The sequence below is a fragment of the Protopterus annectens genome, chromosome 1.part2 (genome assembly GCF_019279795.1).
Source record: "Protopterus annectens isolate FY-2018-M chromosome 1.part2, PAN1.0, whole genome shotgun sequence".
Classification (NCBI taxonomy): Eukaryota; Metazoa; Chordata; order Ceratodontiformes; family Protopteridae; genus Protopterus; species Protopterus annectens.
The window spans coordinates 105504234-105521013 of NC_056727.1; the positions used below are offsets into that span (position 1 = coordinate 105504234).

Genomic DNA, 16780 nt, shown 5'->3' on the forward strand with positions numbered 1-16780 from the left:
ACACTGTAACTATTCATATGTGATGAAAAGCTGAGGTATAGAACAGCCATAAACCATATAAAATAAATATTTTTTTTTATTCCAGAAATGGAATGTTTTCTGTAACTTCGAAGAGCAGAATTTTAATCATACGGTATTCTTACTGTTAAGACTTTTTCTTTTTAGATTTACCTAGTTCAACTAAACAGGTTTGTCCAGGAAACTACTAACTGTGGAAGTTTTCAGACTTAAAGTTAAATTCTCTATTTTATGTAGCAGATTATTTTCTTCTTAGCTTCTGACAATTTGGAAAATTAATGAAAACCAATGCAAAGCAATTTTTTGGCTTGGATGAATGTGAGTTAAAGCTAGCTCTATGTCTGTGATTCATTGACAGTATTGAGTTTACTTTCATCACCTTGTATAGTCAACAAACCACTGGTATTTAAGCATCTCAGTTTGTCTTATTTTTGAATTGATAATATATTTTTTTACTTTCCGAAGGAGTGCCATGGTTTATTTATTTTTATATTTTACAGATTGAATCTTTCTGGACGTATGAAGTATGCCATGGAAAACACGTCCGACAGTACCATGAGGAAAAGGAAACTGGTCAGGTGAATTATTTCACTTGAGTTACTTTTAAAAGGGAAGCTGCAGTTGCATTGGTTTCCAGTGATATTGAACTTACCTTTATTTGTGCTTCTTCTCAATTTGCAGAAGATAAATATACAGGAGTATTACCTTGGAGCTGTGGTAAAAAAAAGTCAGACGGCAACAGCAGGTATTGTATGTCTGCATGAAGGTAACATTTTAAAACATGTGGAATGTATGACCCTTGGTTGTGCAAACTGAGTGTTTTTTCATTGAACTTGTAAAAACAACACAATAATTTAATGGAGTAGCTGAAGATTAAATGTATTGATTGGCTCTTAGTAGTATGTAAGCCTCACAGCAGTTTTCTGTTGGTACTGAAAAATTGGTTCTCTACACTACGGTACAGTATTCATTCTTATTAAGAACACTAGACCCTGATGGTTTTAACAGTCACAGGTCACCTAGCACTTCTTTGATGTATAAATAGTTAATTTGTAGCCCATCAGGATGCTCCTCTCCTTGCATTTGGCACATTCATACCTGTGGATTTTTTCTTTCTGCTTCTCTGCATTGTATTAAAAAGTATTGCCTTTCTTGACTTGTCAGTGTAGATGACCATTATACTTTTTTGTATTAAGTGATCTGAGTTGTGTTGTTTTACAGAGTGCCGTGTTTATGAGAAATACCAGATGTTGAGATTTGCTGTAGCTTTCTTCTCCTTGCTGTCACTGTGGGATCTTCTGGTGACATGGAGTAGAATGTGAGATGCAGCTAATGGTACACTGAACAGATTGTTACCTTTGCGAGTAGCCGGCAAAGCTCTTTGATCTTCATATATGTTTTCTTTCCATCTTTCTCTGTCACTCACCTCACACACACACACACACACACACACACACACACACACACACACACACACACACACACACACACACACACACACACTTAATGCCGATGTTGGATGCCCATGCATCTATTGCCATTCTTTTTAAAGAAAATCATTGTGTCCCTCAGTCTACGAGTATGGCTTACTGTGCATATCTTCTTACTCACTTATTCATTGTCATTTCTAACACCTGCATTACATAACTGACACTGTGAATGCACAGTCCCTTGTCAGTTTATGGTGGTACTTGCAGGCAAAAAAATCTGCCTGTATCAGTCCTTGAAAGTGACAGTATTCTGTTTTGCAAATGGTAAATGCAGATTTCTTTATTAACTTAAATAGTAACAGTCATTTCACTCAATTTCTCCCAACAAAATCAATTGCAGTGAACTCTGGGATGTATAATTCCCAATCAGCCTTGTTAGTGCCAGTCTTGACTCTGCTGTGCAGTTGGTAATAAATGTACTGTGATGGTGCTTTCCCCCCAGGCCTCCACTGAAAATGGACTCTGCCCAGACAGACTTTCCCAGTCAATAAAGAAAAATAAATAAATAACTTCCTGAAATAAAGATAGATGTCACTACATTTTTTTGTACCCGTGTTACTTTTTAATGTTATATTTAATAAAGATATTAAAATGACGAGACACCTCATCAACTTACTGCTGTTTTTCCTCTGCTATTCAAACATAGGTCCCTTCACAATGACTTTTCAGGGTGCTTTGTTTCTGTATGTTAAGGCCCCAGCTGACACTAGGTAAAACTCATTTTGCCAGAATTAAGTGCTTGAAATGAAGATGAGTTTTATTTTTTTCCCCTCTTTTCCTTCAGTAAAGTAGAGAGCATTTTGTTTAGTGGTCATGTGTAGATAACCATCTCTTTCGCTATCAACCTCTGTATTCATTTGTTCATCATTTAGATCTTCAAGACATGCAGAAATATCTTGTGTCCTGGGCTGAAGACACATCTTTAATTGTGGGCCGACCCTGAACTGAAAAAGTGCCTAGAGTACAAGTCAGTGGCATTGCCATTTTAGAGCATACTATCAGACTTTCAAAAAACTATCAGAACTTACCTGGCTATTTCTTTATATTTGTGGTACCTGTTTCAACATGCAGTCAAGGACCTTACCTCACCATTCATGAAGTATGCTACTTTCACAGTTCTGTACCAATATCTACAGGTAAATAGCAGTAGCAGTTATGAAACAGGTACCACACTCAACTTTGGTGCTGGAAGAACCAAAAGGCTGTGGGTTCTATTCCCACTCGAGGTGACTGGATTGCAGACACTGCAGCGCAGCTTTAGGGGGGTTGCTGCCCTCCTGAAGGTACTGTCCTGTCAGAGGAGACATTAAACCCGAGGTCCCATTTGCATGAATTGCTGGTAGCTCAGTTAGACGTAAATGATCCCACAACATGTATAGAGAATAGTAGGTGAAGTTTCCTGATGCCCTGGCTAAATTTCCCGTACTAGTAGAATAGTAGAAATATCACCTGAGGGGCTCCCTTGAAATTAAGCCATGAGCCTAGTGGGACTAGCCCAGTCAACAAAGTATAAATAAATAAAAAAAATAATAAAATATGATATTACACAATGAATGTGAAATCACTTTTTGAAATGGAGTCATGAAATTGCAGTGTTGCAGTTTGTTTAATTTTTATTTATATATGCACATATGTGTTTGTTTTTATTTAGGTAGGTGAGCTAGACCACAAGGCCGTGTTGGTTATAGCATAGTTACAGTAAGTTATAATACAGAGAATTAAGAGGCAGTTGTAAATAGAACAATATTAAGCAAACTTGAAAAACTTAAAGTAGGTACTTAATTCCTGTGAACCTTTTAGCAATTATAACAGTACAGTTAAGCTTGAAAGCACCATTATTGTCACACTCCTGTCTAAGTAAGTGTGATCTAAGTAATGTAGTGAATGTCGATAAAGTAGATGGTTTACAGATGGTGCTTCAAAGTGGGCTACAGAGTGAAGGGCCTGTGATGGAATAGACCTTGTTGGCAGAAGCAAATGACCAATAAGGAATAACTGAAAATTCAGATACGAGTTATCTGATAAATAATTTTATTTATAAATCTAGAAAAATCTTTAAAAATGACCAGTTATCAGGTGCCCACTCTGCCTCTATTCACCATGTGACATACCCTCTCTGGGCCAGTAATCAAGGAGCCTGAATCCTCACCACTGATACTGGTGAGGGACGTTCACTTGGAACAAATATAGATAAACACAGTATTTCCAGGTGCAGCTGTCTGCACCAAGAACAGTTCCCTTAAGAGCACACAGGGAGAACACTCAGTCTGGAGTTTGGGTTTCCCTCACTCTCCAGGCCCCCATAAGACTCTTCACTGACACAGCTATAAAGTTGAGTCCTCAGCCGAGTGTCCCAGGCCAAGACCTCCACCACCCTCTCTGTGAAACCAGTGCTGTGTGTCCCTGCTCCAAGTAGCTGACACTCACACACATTTTGAGATTTGATTTATATACACACACACACACACACACACACACACACACACACACACACACACACACACACACACACACACACACACACACACACACACACACACACACACACACACACACACACACACACACACACACACACACACACACACACCTGGGAAAGGCTGGCACTAGCTATGCCCCTCTGCCCAGATTGTAAGAAAGATACAGCTATCAGAACGCTTCAAAGCCAGCTACTCTAAGGATCTTACAAGGGTACTCAATTATACTGAGTATAATTAATATTAATACAGATGGTAGTGTTTAACCACTGCAGCAAAACTTCCAGGAGTGGCCCCAGTGTCACCAAATAAATACAAGTATTCTCAAAAGTTAAAATATTCTCTAAAAGACCAGCCACAATGAAAGGTTTAAATGTATTTAATAATAAATAATAAAATAAATTGAAAATGCTAAATATCTGTTTACAATAACACCAGAGTTTCAATCACAGGAAATATTAAAATTATACAGATGAATAGATTCACACATATACAGAAAAACAGTAGTTAACTGCTCTAACTATACTTTCCTGACTGATTTAAAGAATTACTGTTCCCTGGTTACTTATTAAAGCAAGGCAAGATGAAGTAGGTGAGTGATCCTTTTGTGTCAGGTTTCAAAAACAGACTGCTCTGAGACTTCTGTCTCGTCTAGAATTAAAACATCATTTCAGTTTTGGATTACAGAATGACATCACACACATTTGGTCATCTAATTTCTGGTTTCCATACTATCCCCCTTTACTAGAAACTGAACCAGAATCTCGCACATATGTGTTACCATACACCCGGATAGAGCTTTGCTAAGATGTGTTATAGCATCTGGAAGCCATAAAACAATTTCAGCACTTCCACCCTTGCAGGGTAGCAATTAGTTCATTGTTAAGGACAGTACAGCAGGATTCCTAGTCCTTGTTTTCACACACATTTTGTCTCTGGCTGCAGTCAGAACTGTAAGATACAATCTTTGTGGCCTAAATTAAGTAATTTATTTTCAGCCTAATTTTCAAAGTAAGCTTGACTGAAATTAACATGTTCTCTTCCAGTGTCCTCTGTTACAATATATTAATTCCAACAGTTACAGCATAGTCTGATATACAGGTGAATTTCTTTTTCTGTCCAGCAGGACCACTGTTGGTACATTTTTAACATAAGCAACTTTACAAATATATTTTCAACACAAGCACCTGTACAAATCAGTTTGATATACAAATGACATACAAGTCTTTACAAAACTCCAGCTAGCTATGCTGGCTTATGTTACTCATCCACTGCCCTACTTTTCTTGGCATACCTTCAGTACCTCACATCGTCACACACCACACTTTTACTTAAGAGAGAATGTGTTAACACTGGTGCTTCCTGTCTTAATTGAACCTTTGTAATTGCTAACAGAGTCACATAAAAAGACTGGAGTGACTTGGTAAACAAGTTTAAGAAAAGAAAACTTTAAAAAAATGAACAGTTATTGGGTGGTAGAGCGAATTGCAGTAGTTAGGACTTGATCATTCTGTAGCTTGTGGTGCAAATGACGAAAGTGACTTTGAGAATAATGGGCAGCCTTCAAGCTTTCTTAATATTCACACAGTAGTATTGCCTCTTGTTAGCCCCAGTAATCTACATATTTTGTTCTGTGCTGTGTTCAGTTTTTGAAGATTGCATGTAGCTGTAGTACCCAGAAATGGCAGTTTGTATTCAGGTGTGGGAAGTAAAACTCTTTTACTAACTGCATACCTTGCTACCTAATTTTGCTTGTAGTTTAATGAATGTGTAGCTAGACACCATGATATTTATGTAAAGAGATACCTTCAGTTTCATAAAGTCGTGTTAAGATACATTCACATCCTCATTTTGCATGTTGTGTTATTTGTGTGTGTTCCAAACGCATTTCATTTGTTTTACTGAGACTAGCTTTAAGGTACAGGACAAGGGCTTGGAGAATTACCAGACAGCTATATGATCATGTCATCTCCATTTAAGAGCATATTTATTTCCAAAGGATGTGATGAGAAAACATTTTGAGCAATAGGGCTTCAAGGCTTAAATCATGTGGCACCCCAGCCATTACTATCTTAAGACTGATGTTGCAAATAGTCTGTGAATCAGCTTAGGGAGTTAGTAATGAAGTCCTAAAGGTGATTGTTCGAGTCTGGTCTAGTATTACTGAGAATTGCTAAAGGTAGTTCCTTTGCTAGCCCTGCCTGTGTCTTGTACAGCTTTACATGTTGTGTGACACAGTTTTCAGACTTGCATCTGTGGGACCTCACCTTTTTGTCATTGCTCAACTCACTTCTGTAATTGCTTTTTAAAATATTTATTTCTGAATGCTCATAATTTTGCTGCTGTGGCTCACAAAGTAGGACTGTAACATGGGTATGTTGAAACTGCGTTGAGAAATCTTAAAAGTGAATGAATGCAAGAATGTGTATGCTTCATTTATAACTGAAAGGTATACTGTTTGACACTTACAGCAAAGCCTTTTTTGGGCGTTTCATGAAAGTGAAAGTTCTCTTTTCCTAGACCCAGTTCAAAATACATCTTCCACCCTGTGCTCTGTGTGAGATAGATGAACTTCAAATTTTGTTGTGTACTTGTTGACAACTGTTTAAGTTGTTATGCAGAGAGACCAGATGGCTTAATGGTTAAGGTCTTCGCCTCCCATGCACAAGGTTCAGTCCTTACCTCCGACAAATGCCTGTTTTGAGTTTGCATGTTCTCCCTGTGTCTCCGTGAGGTTCCCCCATGTCTGAAAAACATGCTGAGTGTTTCCATCTCAAACTCAGCAGTGAATGGTGTTGTGGGCAGCAGCACAGACTCTACATGGTGGCCTATAGGGGGAAGAGTTGTACAGACCAACTGCTTTGGCCATCTACTGTGGTGTGCCGTATCCTCAAGATAGGAGAACATGGATCACAGACTGCGTGCCGTGGCAGGGCTAGCCACTCGACGGTGCAGATATGGCTCTAGGTGATACGATCATGTTGACTAATGTCGCCCAAAATGGGCATGGGTAGTTACCGGTGATAAGTGGGTTGAGGACCTGGCCTTCTCTGACCCACGCCAGAGACCCTTGCTAATGGCTGGAGGGGTATATGCACCCCTATTGGCCAGTGTATGTGCCCGCCATAAAGCCCAGCAATAAAGCTACTGGCTGGCTGGTGTCTATTTGCCCAGCGTGGGTTACCTGGGATAGCTCTGTTGAGAGAAACCTGGATGTAAAACCAACCAACCTGCCAAACATGAGCTGAGAATTGCTACACTTAATGTAGATTCACTGACAGGATGCAGCTTGGAAGTGGATGGCATGATGATACGGAGGAGGCTGGATATCCAAGAGACGAGATGGAAGGATAGTGCAGCAAAGCCACTTGGCTTGGGATCCAGACTCTACTACTCAGGTGGGAGACGGGCTAGAAATGGTGTAGGAATTGTGGTGAGACAGAGGCTTCAGAAGGCAGTGAGGGTATCATCAGAATTAATGACAGACTCATGGCAGTCAGACTCCACTTTAATGATAGGGCATTATTCATAATGTCAGTGTATGCCCCACAGCAGGGCTGTGATAGTGAGGAAAAGAGTAAATTCAGACAGCAGTTGCAGGACCTACTAGTTAAAGCAGGACAACATGAATTGGTGTTGATAATGGGTGATTTGAATACACATATCGAGACAGTCAGAACAGGATATGAGGGCTGCCTTGTTCCACATGGGTGGAGCAGGGGAAAAAAAAGGAGAAGCCATTCTAGACTTCTGTCAGTCAAATGGCTTGATAGTAGCCAACACATGGTTCAGAAAGAGAGACAGTCATAAGGTCACATACAAAGAGTAGCCAACATGCAACTCAGGTAGACTTCCTCCTAGTAAGGAAAAGGCACTGGGGTAGAATCCATGATTGCAAAGTCATCCCCAGTGAAACAGTTGGCCCACAGCATAAACCACTAGTTGCCACAATCAGCTGCAAGCAGTGGTCAAAGAAGGCTCTAAGGTCCACAGAGACCAGGCTGAAGACCTGGAAGTTGACTGGAGAAAAAGTACAGCAGTTCAAGGAATTACTCAGGGATCTAGCACCCCAAGAAGAGGAGGAAATAGGTGGAGTTGAAGAGTGGCAGCGCCTAAAAACAGCATGTATTAGGACTACAGAAAAGATATGTGGCCGAGTCAGGTATGGAAATAAGGTACATAAGGAAAGCTGGTGGTGGAATGAAGAAGTCCAGGAAGTCATGAAAAGAAAGATGGAGTGCAGGAAGAAGTGGGAGATAGAAAAGACTGACCAGGCTAGGAAGGACTGCTGAATGGCTAAGAAAGAAGTTGCAATAGCAAAGAACAGGGAATCGGCTGCACTCTACCAACTTCTGGAAAGTGATTCAGGAGCACAAAGAAACTATATCAGGTTGCAAGGCAAAGATAGAAAGATAAAGAAGATAGACACCCTTCATAAGGGATGCCAGCAACTTGCTCACCAGTCCACAGGACATCAAAGGCAGATGGAAGGAGTATTTCCAGCAGTTTCTGAATGAAGAAAACCCCACAGAAGGTGTACTGCCCCACAGAGAAGAAGAGTAGCCCACCTTAGAAGAAGTAAGAACACTAAGGAAGATGAAGTCAAGGAAAGCAGCAGGCTCAGTTGAGGTCACAGCAGATATGATAAAGATGCTAGGTGATATAGGGGAGAAATGGCTCCTGATGGTACTAATAGTGTGGAGAGAAAGGTGTGTCCCAGATGACTGGAGAATAAGCATACTCGTGCTAATGTACAAGAACAAAGGGGACATCCACAACTGTGAGCAGTACAGAGGCATCAAACTCCTATCACATTGCATGAAAGTTCTGGAGAGGGTGATTGATAAATGGATACGCATTTAAGATGGGAGATAAACAGTTTGGATTCAAATCAGGATGGAGCCCAATTGACCCGATGTTTGCATTGAGACAGATACTTGAAAAGAAGTTAGAGATGAGGAGAGAGTCCAGCTGGGCATTCCTAGACTTGGAGAAAGTATATGACAAGGTCCCAAGAAAGCTGATCTGGACAGTACTGCGGTGGTTTGAAGTCCCAGAAGCATTGGTAGAATTAGTGCAGGCTATGTAGAAGGACCCAGTGACTCAAGTGCAAACAGTGATCAACCTCACAGAGGGGTTCCCAGTGGCAAAGGGGGTATTTCAGGGTTCAGCTCTGAGCCCACTACTGTTCATACTGGTGATAGACTACATTTGCAAACAGGTTGTATGGGACAGATCAACAAAGCAGCTGTATGCAGACGATGTGGCAGTACAAGCAGACTCTGAGATAGAACTTCAGCAAAGGATAGGAGAATGGAATGCAAATCTGAAGGCACATGGGATGAAACTAAGCACAGATAAGACAGTGGTAATGGTAGCAAATTGGGGAAATCAGAAGAAGCTGAGAAGAGAGATAGAAGGGAAGATAGTGGAACAGGTAAACAGCTTCAAGTATCTGGGAGAGGTGGTTGAGGAGAAGGGTAGTCTGAATGAAGAGGTCAAAGCTAGAATCAGAGGGGCTGCTGCCAGCTGGCATAGTGTATCTGGTGTAGTCTATGACAGAAGAATGCCAAAGAAGCTGAAAATTAAGGTGTACAAGACAGTGGTGCAACCAGTACTATTGTATGGTACAGAAACCTGGGCAGTAAAGGCAGAACAGTTGAAGAAGCTAGAGATGATGGAAATTAAGTGCCTGAGAAAGGTGGAAGGATGCACACTGTGGGACAAATGAAGAAATGAGGACATAAGAGCAGAAGCCAAAGTAGCTCCAATTGCAGAAAAGATCCGAGAGAACAGATTATGGTGGTTTGGGCACATGTGTAGAAAAGCAGACGAAAATCTGGTGAGGAAGATTTGGGACAAGACAGTAAGAAGGTAAGAGGAAGCAAGGATGTCCAGATAAGAGGTGATGGATTGTGTAAATGAAGATCTGCGACAGTCCGGCATGAGTGTTAAAGAAGGCAGAAATGTGGCACTGAATCGAGAGTTGGCAACAATTAATACAATACCCCGACCCCATGTAGAAAAAATGGGAAAAAGGGGGCTGATGATGATGATGCAGCATTTTGTTAAGCAAATGTGGGCTTTTATCTTTTTGCCAGTTTGTAAAACTGTTAAAGATCTTTTGACTTGGCATATATTTTGTGTTTTGTAAGTGTGTCCTTTGTCATTTTCACAGCTAGTTCAAACCCTTTCTGAAAGATGCTGTTGTTACTTTGCTTGACCATTTTTTTTCACTTGTGAACATTTTGCCTCCCATAAACATATGGTAATATAAACTACTGCTTTGAAATGTAAAAATAAAAAACTAACAAAATAAGTGTGCTGCTTTTATTTTGTTCTACTCTACAATGCATATAGATCTTAGACCTTTCACACAAAACATTCTATATGTTCTTCTGACTGCCTTATTGAGCAGTAGCGCACCATAAATGCAGCATTTTTGTACAACAGAGTGGAATTTTGATATCTTTTAAAAATCATGTCTATTGATCTGAAACTTTCATTATTTACATTTTCTTCCTCTACCATGAAATTACTTTATTGCAGATTTGGGATCAGATTATTGCTATCAAAGAGGTAAGTCAGTAGTTAATTTGGTTGAAGGTAACCTCTTTTAACTATTTCATTTTTTAAAATGTTCACCTTAAATTAACTGTATGTGTTTCTTCAAAATGTTTTGTGATTGTAATTGTCAATTTTTTAGATCCAGAAGAAATGTTTTTATAAGCTAGATTTTGTAGATTCTTTGCACTCACTTTCCGCTACACAAAATTTTTCATCGTGTGTTACTTCATGAAGTATAGTAAGAAATGTGCAGACTTGTTTAGTTACTGGTAATAGCAGCATTTTTTTAAACACCTTTATCAGCTTCACAAATTGAACAATGACATTGGTAAACAAAACATTTTTAATTTACTTCATGAATTATACATATATGTTTTCATTTTAGCAGTTACCATTCACTCCAGCATTACGTTAATTTCTTTTGTTCTGCATTCCCTTTCATCCCTCCTACTTATGAACATTAATCAGCACGTATTGTTTCCACAAATGCCATTTATTTCTTATGCAATTTACTCTTTCCTTTTTCTAATAATCGCATCTCCAATTCTTCAGTCTCTTTTACAATATTCAGTATTTCATTTATGGATGGTTTAGATTTTGATTTCCATTTTCTAGTAATTGCTTTTTTTTGGCATCAAGTAGCATTAAACTTAGGAAGGACTTCTGTGTCTAGGCAGTTCGGATCTCATATACCAGCTCCAAACAATCATTTGCTCCCCAACATTTCTGACAAAGTACTCTGTAATGAGCTGACCGGTTTTAAAAATTCCCTATATTGTCAAAAAACATGTTACCAGTTACCTTTCTTTTCCTTCACACCTTCAGCAATTGCCACCTACTAGAGTAAAAATCCTCCGAAGTCTGGTTGCAGAATAAAAATAGCTGTGGAAACATGTCCCTGCAAAAATTTGAAACCTCTTGAACTTTGTTGCATACTTAGGAGTCATATTGATGTCCACACACTGAGCCAACACCCCACCCTATGCAGGAACGAGGAGAACTTAATTAGTGAGAACACTAATGTCTGGACAGATTATTCTTTAATAGCTAGTAATGAACAGCTCGAGGGGAGAAACGTTTCTATTGTATATAACAAAGAAGGGGACTTTAAGCTTTATAATTCTACGGACATTGAACTGGGGGCCTTGTTTGCCTTTTTTTTTTGCACATGGTATGAACTACGTTCCGGCTAAGCCAGCAAATCTTATTAAGGTACTAATTGACTTAAAAATATTTGTACGCGAACTAAACTTTTAACATCTTGTTTAATGAAATGCAGACTAGGATACACAATCTTAAGGTCTCTAGTTTATACAGTCCCCCTCTTCACCCCACCCTGGCATTTTATGAGAAGCTCTGTGAGTTGGCTCTACGAGCTATACTAGGGAGAAACATTAATGGGTTGGGAAAGGATGAATATAACGATGACATTGTATCCAAAACAATGGGTTAAGAGCTATGAAACCGGACAAGGGAGGGGGGTATTGTAATTATGGCACAATCAGACTACGATGAGCATATTTTTCAGATATTGGAAAGTAATGCATACAAGGCTTCAAATATTTCAGAATTAAATACAGCCTGTCAAGGTATTAATAACCAGCTAAGTGACATGTTTATAGAGGGACGGATAACAATGGATGATTTTAAGTATCTCACTATGGTAGCCCCGAGGGCTCCAACTATGTTCGGAGTACCTAAAGTCCACAAATCAGTGGAAAAATCTACATATGAGACCTGTAGTGGACGGGAGGGGATCTATTACCGTGCCTTGTGCCCAGTATGTTGACCACATGTTCAAACAATTATTAGGAGATGAGCAACATCTTTGCAAGGACTAGTGGGATTTTTTGTACAAAATGAATGAAGTCACTTACTCTGAAACGGGCCTGATGGTCACTGTTGTCATCCAGGATTTATATATTGTCATACCTCAAGTTGTAGCATTAGAGTGGACACAAGAATATTTGGAAAGGAGGGGAGTGGATCAGGGGAGCATTAATAAATGTATTGATCTATTGGAAATCGTTTTAAAAAATAATTTTATATTTTTGAAGGCAAAATATATAAACAAAAGGAGGGGGTAGCGATGGGATACCCTGTGGGTTCACTCTTGGCTAACATTGTTATGCTTCAGTGGGAGTTTGAGCGTATCTTTAACCAATTATGTAGGAGGTTGATTACATTTTATTTACGATACTTGGATGATATATTTATAATTTGGCATGAGGGGAAAACTGAACTCTTAGAATTTATTGATTATGTTAACATTATCACAGATTTTTTGTTTTTTACACATAGGCCATGGATGGCCTGTCTAGATGTTTTGATAGAGAAGCACAGGGCTAGGGGAAAATATGTTGCTAGTGTACATCGAAAACCTATGTATTCAAACACGTTATTCCACTTTTCCAGCTCCCATCCCTGTAAGCAGAAAAGGGTGGTCGTTAAGGGACAGTTGGTTAGGACGGCGCGTATGAGCACCCTGGATAGGGCTTTTTTTAAGGAATGTGATGTGCTAATGACTATGCTTACCAGAAGAGGGTACCCCCCCCCCCCCCCATCATAGTCCGGGAACTCATAGTGGAGGTCTCTATTAAGAGAGAAATGGGTCATTTTAAACCTATTTTACAATTAGAGAGGGATAACAGTAGTGTATCACTGGTCACTATGGGTAAACAGGATATATACACAGGTGCAATGGTGACCTCTTTCAGTATAGAGAGTCCAAAAAAAATTAACTGGATTTTGTGTAAAAATTGGAACTTTTTCAGAGAGAAGAGTAATGTGCTATGGGTTTTGGAAGAAGAGCCTATCATCATACATAGGAGAAGGTTTAACCTTAAGAACATGTTAGAAAGAAAACCAGGAAAGGTAACCTTACACCCAAGAATGTCAAAATGTGGTAGGTGTAACACATGTAAATACATTTTGGAGAGTGATAGAATTAATGTAAGGAACAAGGATTTCTTTTTGCCAGGGAAATATAGCTGTGACACTACAGGGTTGATATATGGAGCCCGCTGTCAATTTTGTGAGGCCTTTTATATAGGTAAAACCGAACAAAAACTTTATAATGGTATTTATGAACACATATATGATATAAGGAAGAAAAGAAAACTACTAACACCCTATATAAGCATTTGGAACAACATCAAAAGCACAGTTTTAAGTTTAGTGTTCTGGAAAAGGTAGAAAAAATCCACTGGGGTCCCTGGTCCACTCACCTGTAAAAAAAGGAGTTACTTTGGCAGTTGAGGTTGGAGGCTTATAGGTACCCAGGTCTTAATGATGCTGTCAGTATAGCCCCTATCTTGAAATTAAGATCATTGGAGAGGTAGAACATTTAACGTTTAAAAAATTTTTACTATTTTTTTTTTGTATTTTTACATGTTAAAAATATGGAGTTTTGAAATACATTCAACTTCTTTCTTGCTCTCCATTTTTATTGTTTTTTAGGAAACAAGAGTAGTTTTCTGTCATTATTGTTGTTATTGTATTTATATTGTATTTACATCATTTGCTGGTGCTGCTCCTTATATATATATATATATATATATATATATATATATATATATATACATATATATATATGTGTGTGTCTGTATATATATATATATATATATATATATATATATATATATATATATATATATATACATACATACATACATACACATATATATATATATATATATATATATATATATATATATATATATATATATATATAAATATAGATAAAGAGGATTTTTATGGTTGTTTGTTTAAAGGAACATATGACTTTAAATATGTATCCCATGATTGGCAATGATTAGCAGGCCATATGATTTTTTCATTATTTAAACTGGGGGTAATCATTGTTTTCTGTATCTGAGGAAGTTTTAATGAATGGTAAAATGAAAGCGCTTATATTTTATTTACAGTGTCTGTTTCTAAGTGGTTTGACTCCGAAGCTCTGTCCTCTACATGGATTTGTTGACTTTGTAGTTTGTATTTGTTGGTGCATCGTTTTATTTATTTATTTATTTATATAGTTTGTTTTTTCCCATTTTAACTCCCCTCTCGTAAGTGAAAAATAAATTACATCCTTTCAGTTAACTAATTTTTAGCTTTGGGAAAGAGTGCTCTGGTTACCATTAAATGGATTGACTTTGTATTGTGATTCATACTGAAGTGATTGATCTGTTTGCATTACTTCCAATGTATCAGAGTTAAAACATGTAACAAGCAATTCAGTGACAATAAATTAAGTACTAATTTTAGTTTTCTTATGCAGATGTGTCAAAGTTCATGGTTTAGTCATTCCCTGATTAACTGGTTGTGTCTGAACACAGCCATTATGTCATTGTAGAGCTGTACTGGTAGATAAGAAAAGACCAGCTAATTATTTTGCAGTTTTATGACATAGCACATCTTAAATGCTACTGCTTATATCTAGCCTTTATCTTGTTACAGTATAAACCCCAGCTCCATTACAATAAAAAAATAGTTACTTTCCTACTTTAACGTCACTGGCATTAAGAGGAATCATTGATAAGACTCCTTCCCCTCCTTACATTTAAAATATTTCTGCATTTTATGCAGAACTACTTTACAATGCAATATGCATTTTAAAAAAATTATTATATACATTACTAAAAAAATAACTAACTTGGTTGCATCTTCACTTTCTTCATTAGCCGTATAAACATCAGTTTAACACAGTCCACAAAATTCCAGTCTTTTTTTTCTTTCTGCTTCTTACTGAAGCATAGTTCAAGGGTGCAGCGGTAGCTTTGTTGCCTCACAGCTAGAGGTTCTCCCGTTTGATTCTCAGCTAGTGTGCGGGGGGTGCCTTCAGTGTGGAGTCTGCATGTCCTCCCCGCGGGTCGAGTGACGTTCCGAAAGACATGCGTGAATGGGCATGCCTTCTTTGAGTTCCGCTGTGGCAACCCCTAACTGGGAAAAGCCGAAAGACAACAACAACTGAAGCATAGTTCTCATGTCCAAACTTTCTGTTTTGGTAACGACACTTTACAGTTCATTTGTTTATTTTCTACCTTCAGATTCTAGCTGGCCGCCTTCATCTCGACCACCCAACCCAGTTTCTGGTTTAAATTCAAGGTTATCCTGTTTTTTTTTTTTTTTATTCAGCTCCTGGGCTTTTTTTTCTATCTTACAATTATTTTCCTTTGGAGCATTGGAAAATGTTTTACTGCCAAGATGTCCTTCCTTAGATCATTGTTGTAGTATTCCAAACAGTAGGATTATCTCACCAAATAATCTGAACATTTGCTCGGGGTCCCAAAACATTCCATAGAGCTGTATGTCCGATGTATGACCTAAGCCAATGGGCATAAGGGTACATCAAGTATGTATAAGTATAAAAACACAGACTCTCTCCGCCAATCTGAATGCAGGTCTTGCACCCGTCAGTCTGTTCTACACTTGGTTATTGGTACAGTTGGCCTTCAGTGGTTCAGATAAGTGCCCCATTGGGGCACCTTCCTCTGTTTTTCTCAGTTGTATTGCTGTTTGTTACTCTATTAGATGTCAGCTAGGAGAGCAGAGTGCAAGTGTGGTAGGCAGATTACTTAAAGGATTTCCACTCTCAGTGCCTTTTCTGTTAAAGTGCAGAGCATTACTAAAAAACTTTATGATCTGTCAGTCCTTTCTTACAAAGACCTTTGAACTGGACTTTCATTTCTTAATTCATACTCAGAAATTCAGAGCCTTTAAATGCCTTTCCCAAGCAAGGATGGTGGACCATTCCACTCCTGACATCCTTTCTGTTCAGAATAAAAAAGTTCAAGCCTAGGCCTGATGTTGTGACTTCCCAGTCAAATTCTGATGTACCAGCACAGGTCTCAGAACCTGCAGTATGCCCGACACTTGCTCCGATTCCTGCTGCCTTGACCCCACTGGAAGCTGGTATGGCATCTGAGGTTTGTACATCCAAAATGACAAGTTACTAATAGTGGTGAGAAGGGGTAGCCATGCTTCATTTCTGAAGGACCCAAAGATGTACCTCAAATCCTTGTTAGAGAGGAAATAGCTGGATCACTTATGGAAGTTTGTCAGGGGTCAGACCGGCTGTGTTCAAAGCTGACATTGCATTGAGGAAAAAAATGTTCCTTCCCCCCAGACTTCCAAAGAAAAGGAGTGGATGGGTTTTATGCAGGTCCTATTTAAGGAGAATATGGCACTCAGGTCACAGTCCTTTTTAGGGGCTTGCTATTACTATGT

The 16780-nt window shown here is 38.7% G+C and overlaps 1 protein-coding gene across 1 annotated transcript in view; it reads left to right on the forward strand.

The window, feature by feature from the left end:
- The window catches only part of ERLEC1 (endoplasmic reticulum lectin 1), a 1331813-nt gene that overhangs the window by 400192 nt on the left and 914841 nt on the right, over positions 1 to 16780 (forward strand). The window contains exons 4-6 of the mRNA XM_044055082.1: positions 519 to 596; positions 700 to 768; positions 9392 to 9436. Coding sequence (XP_043911017.1) covers positions 519 to 596; positions 700 to 768; positions 9392 to 9436 — 192 coding nt within the window. The remainder of the gene's footprint in view (positions 1 to 518; positions 597 to 699; positions 769 to 9391; positions 9437 to 16780) is intronic.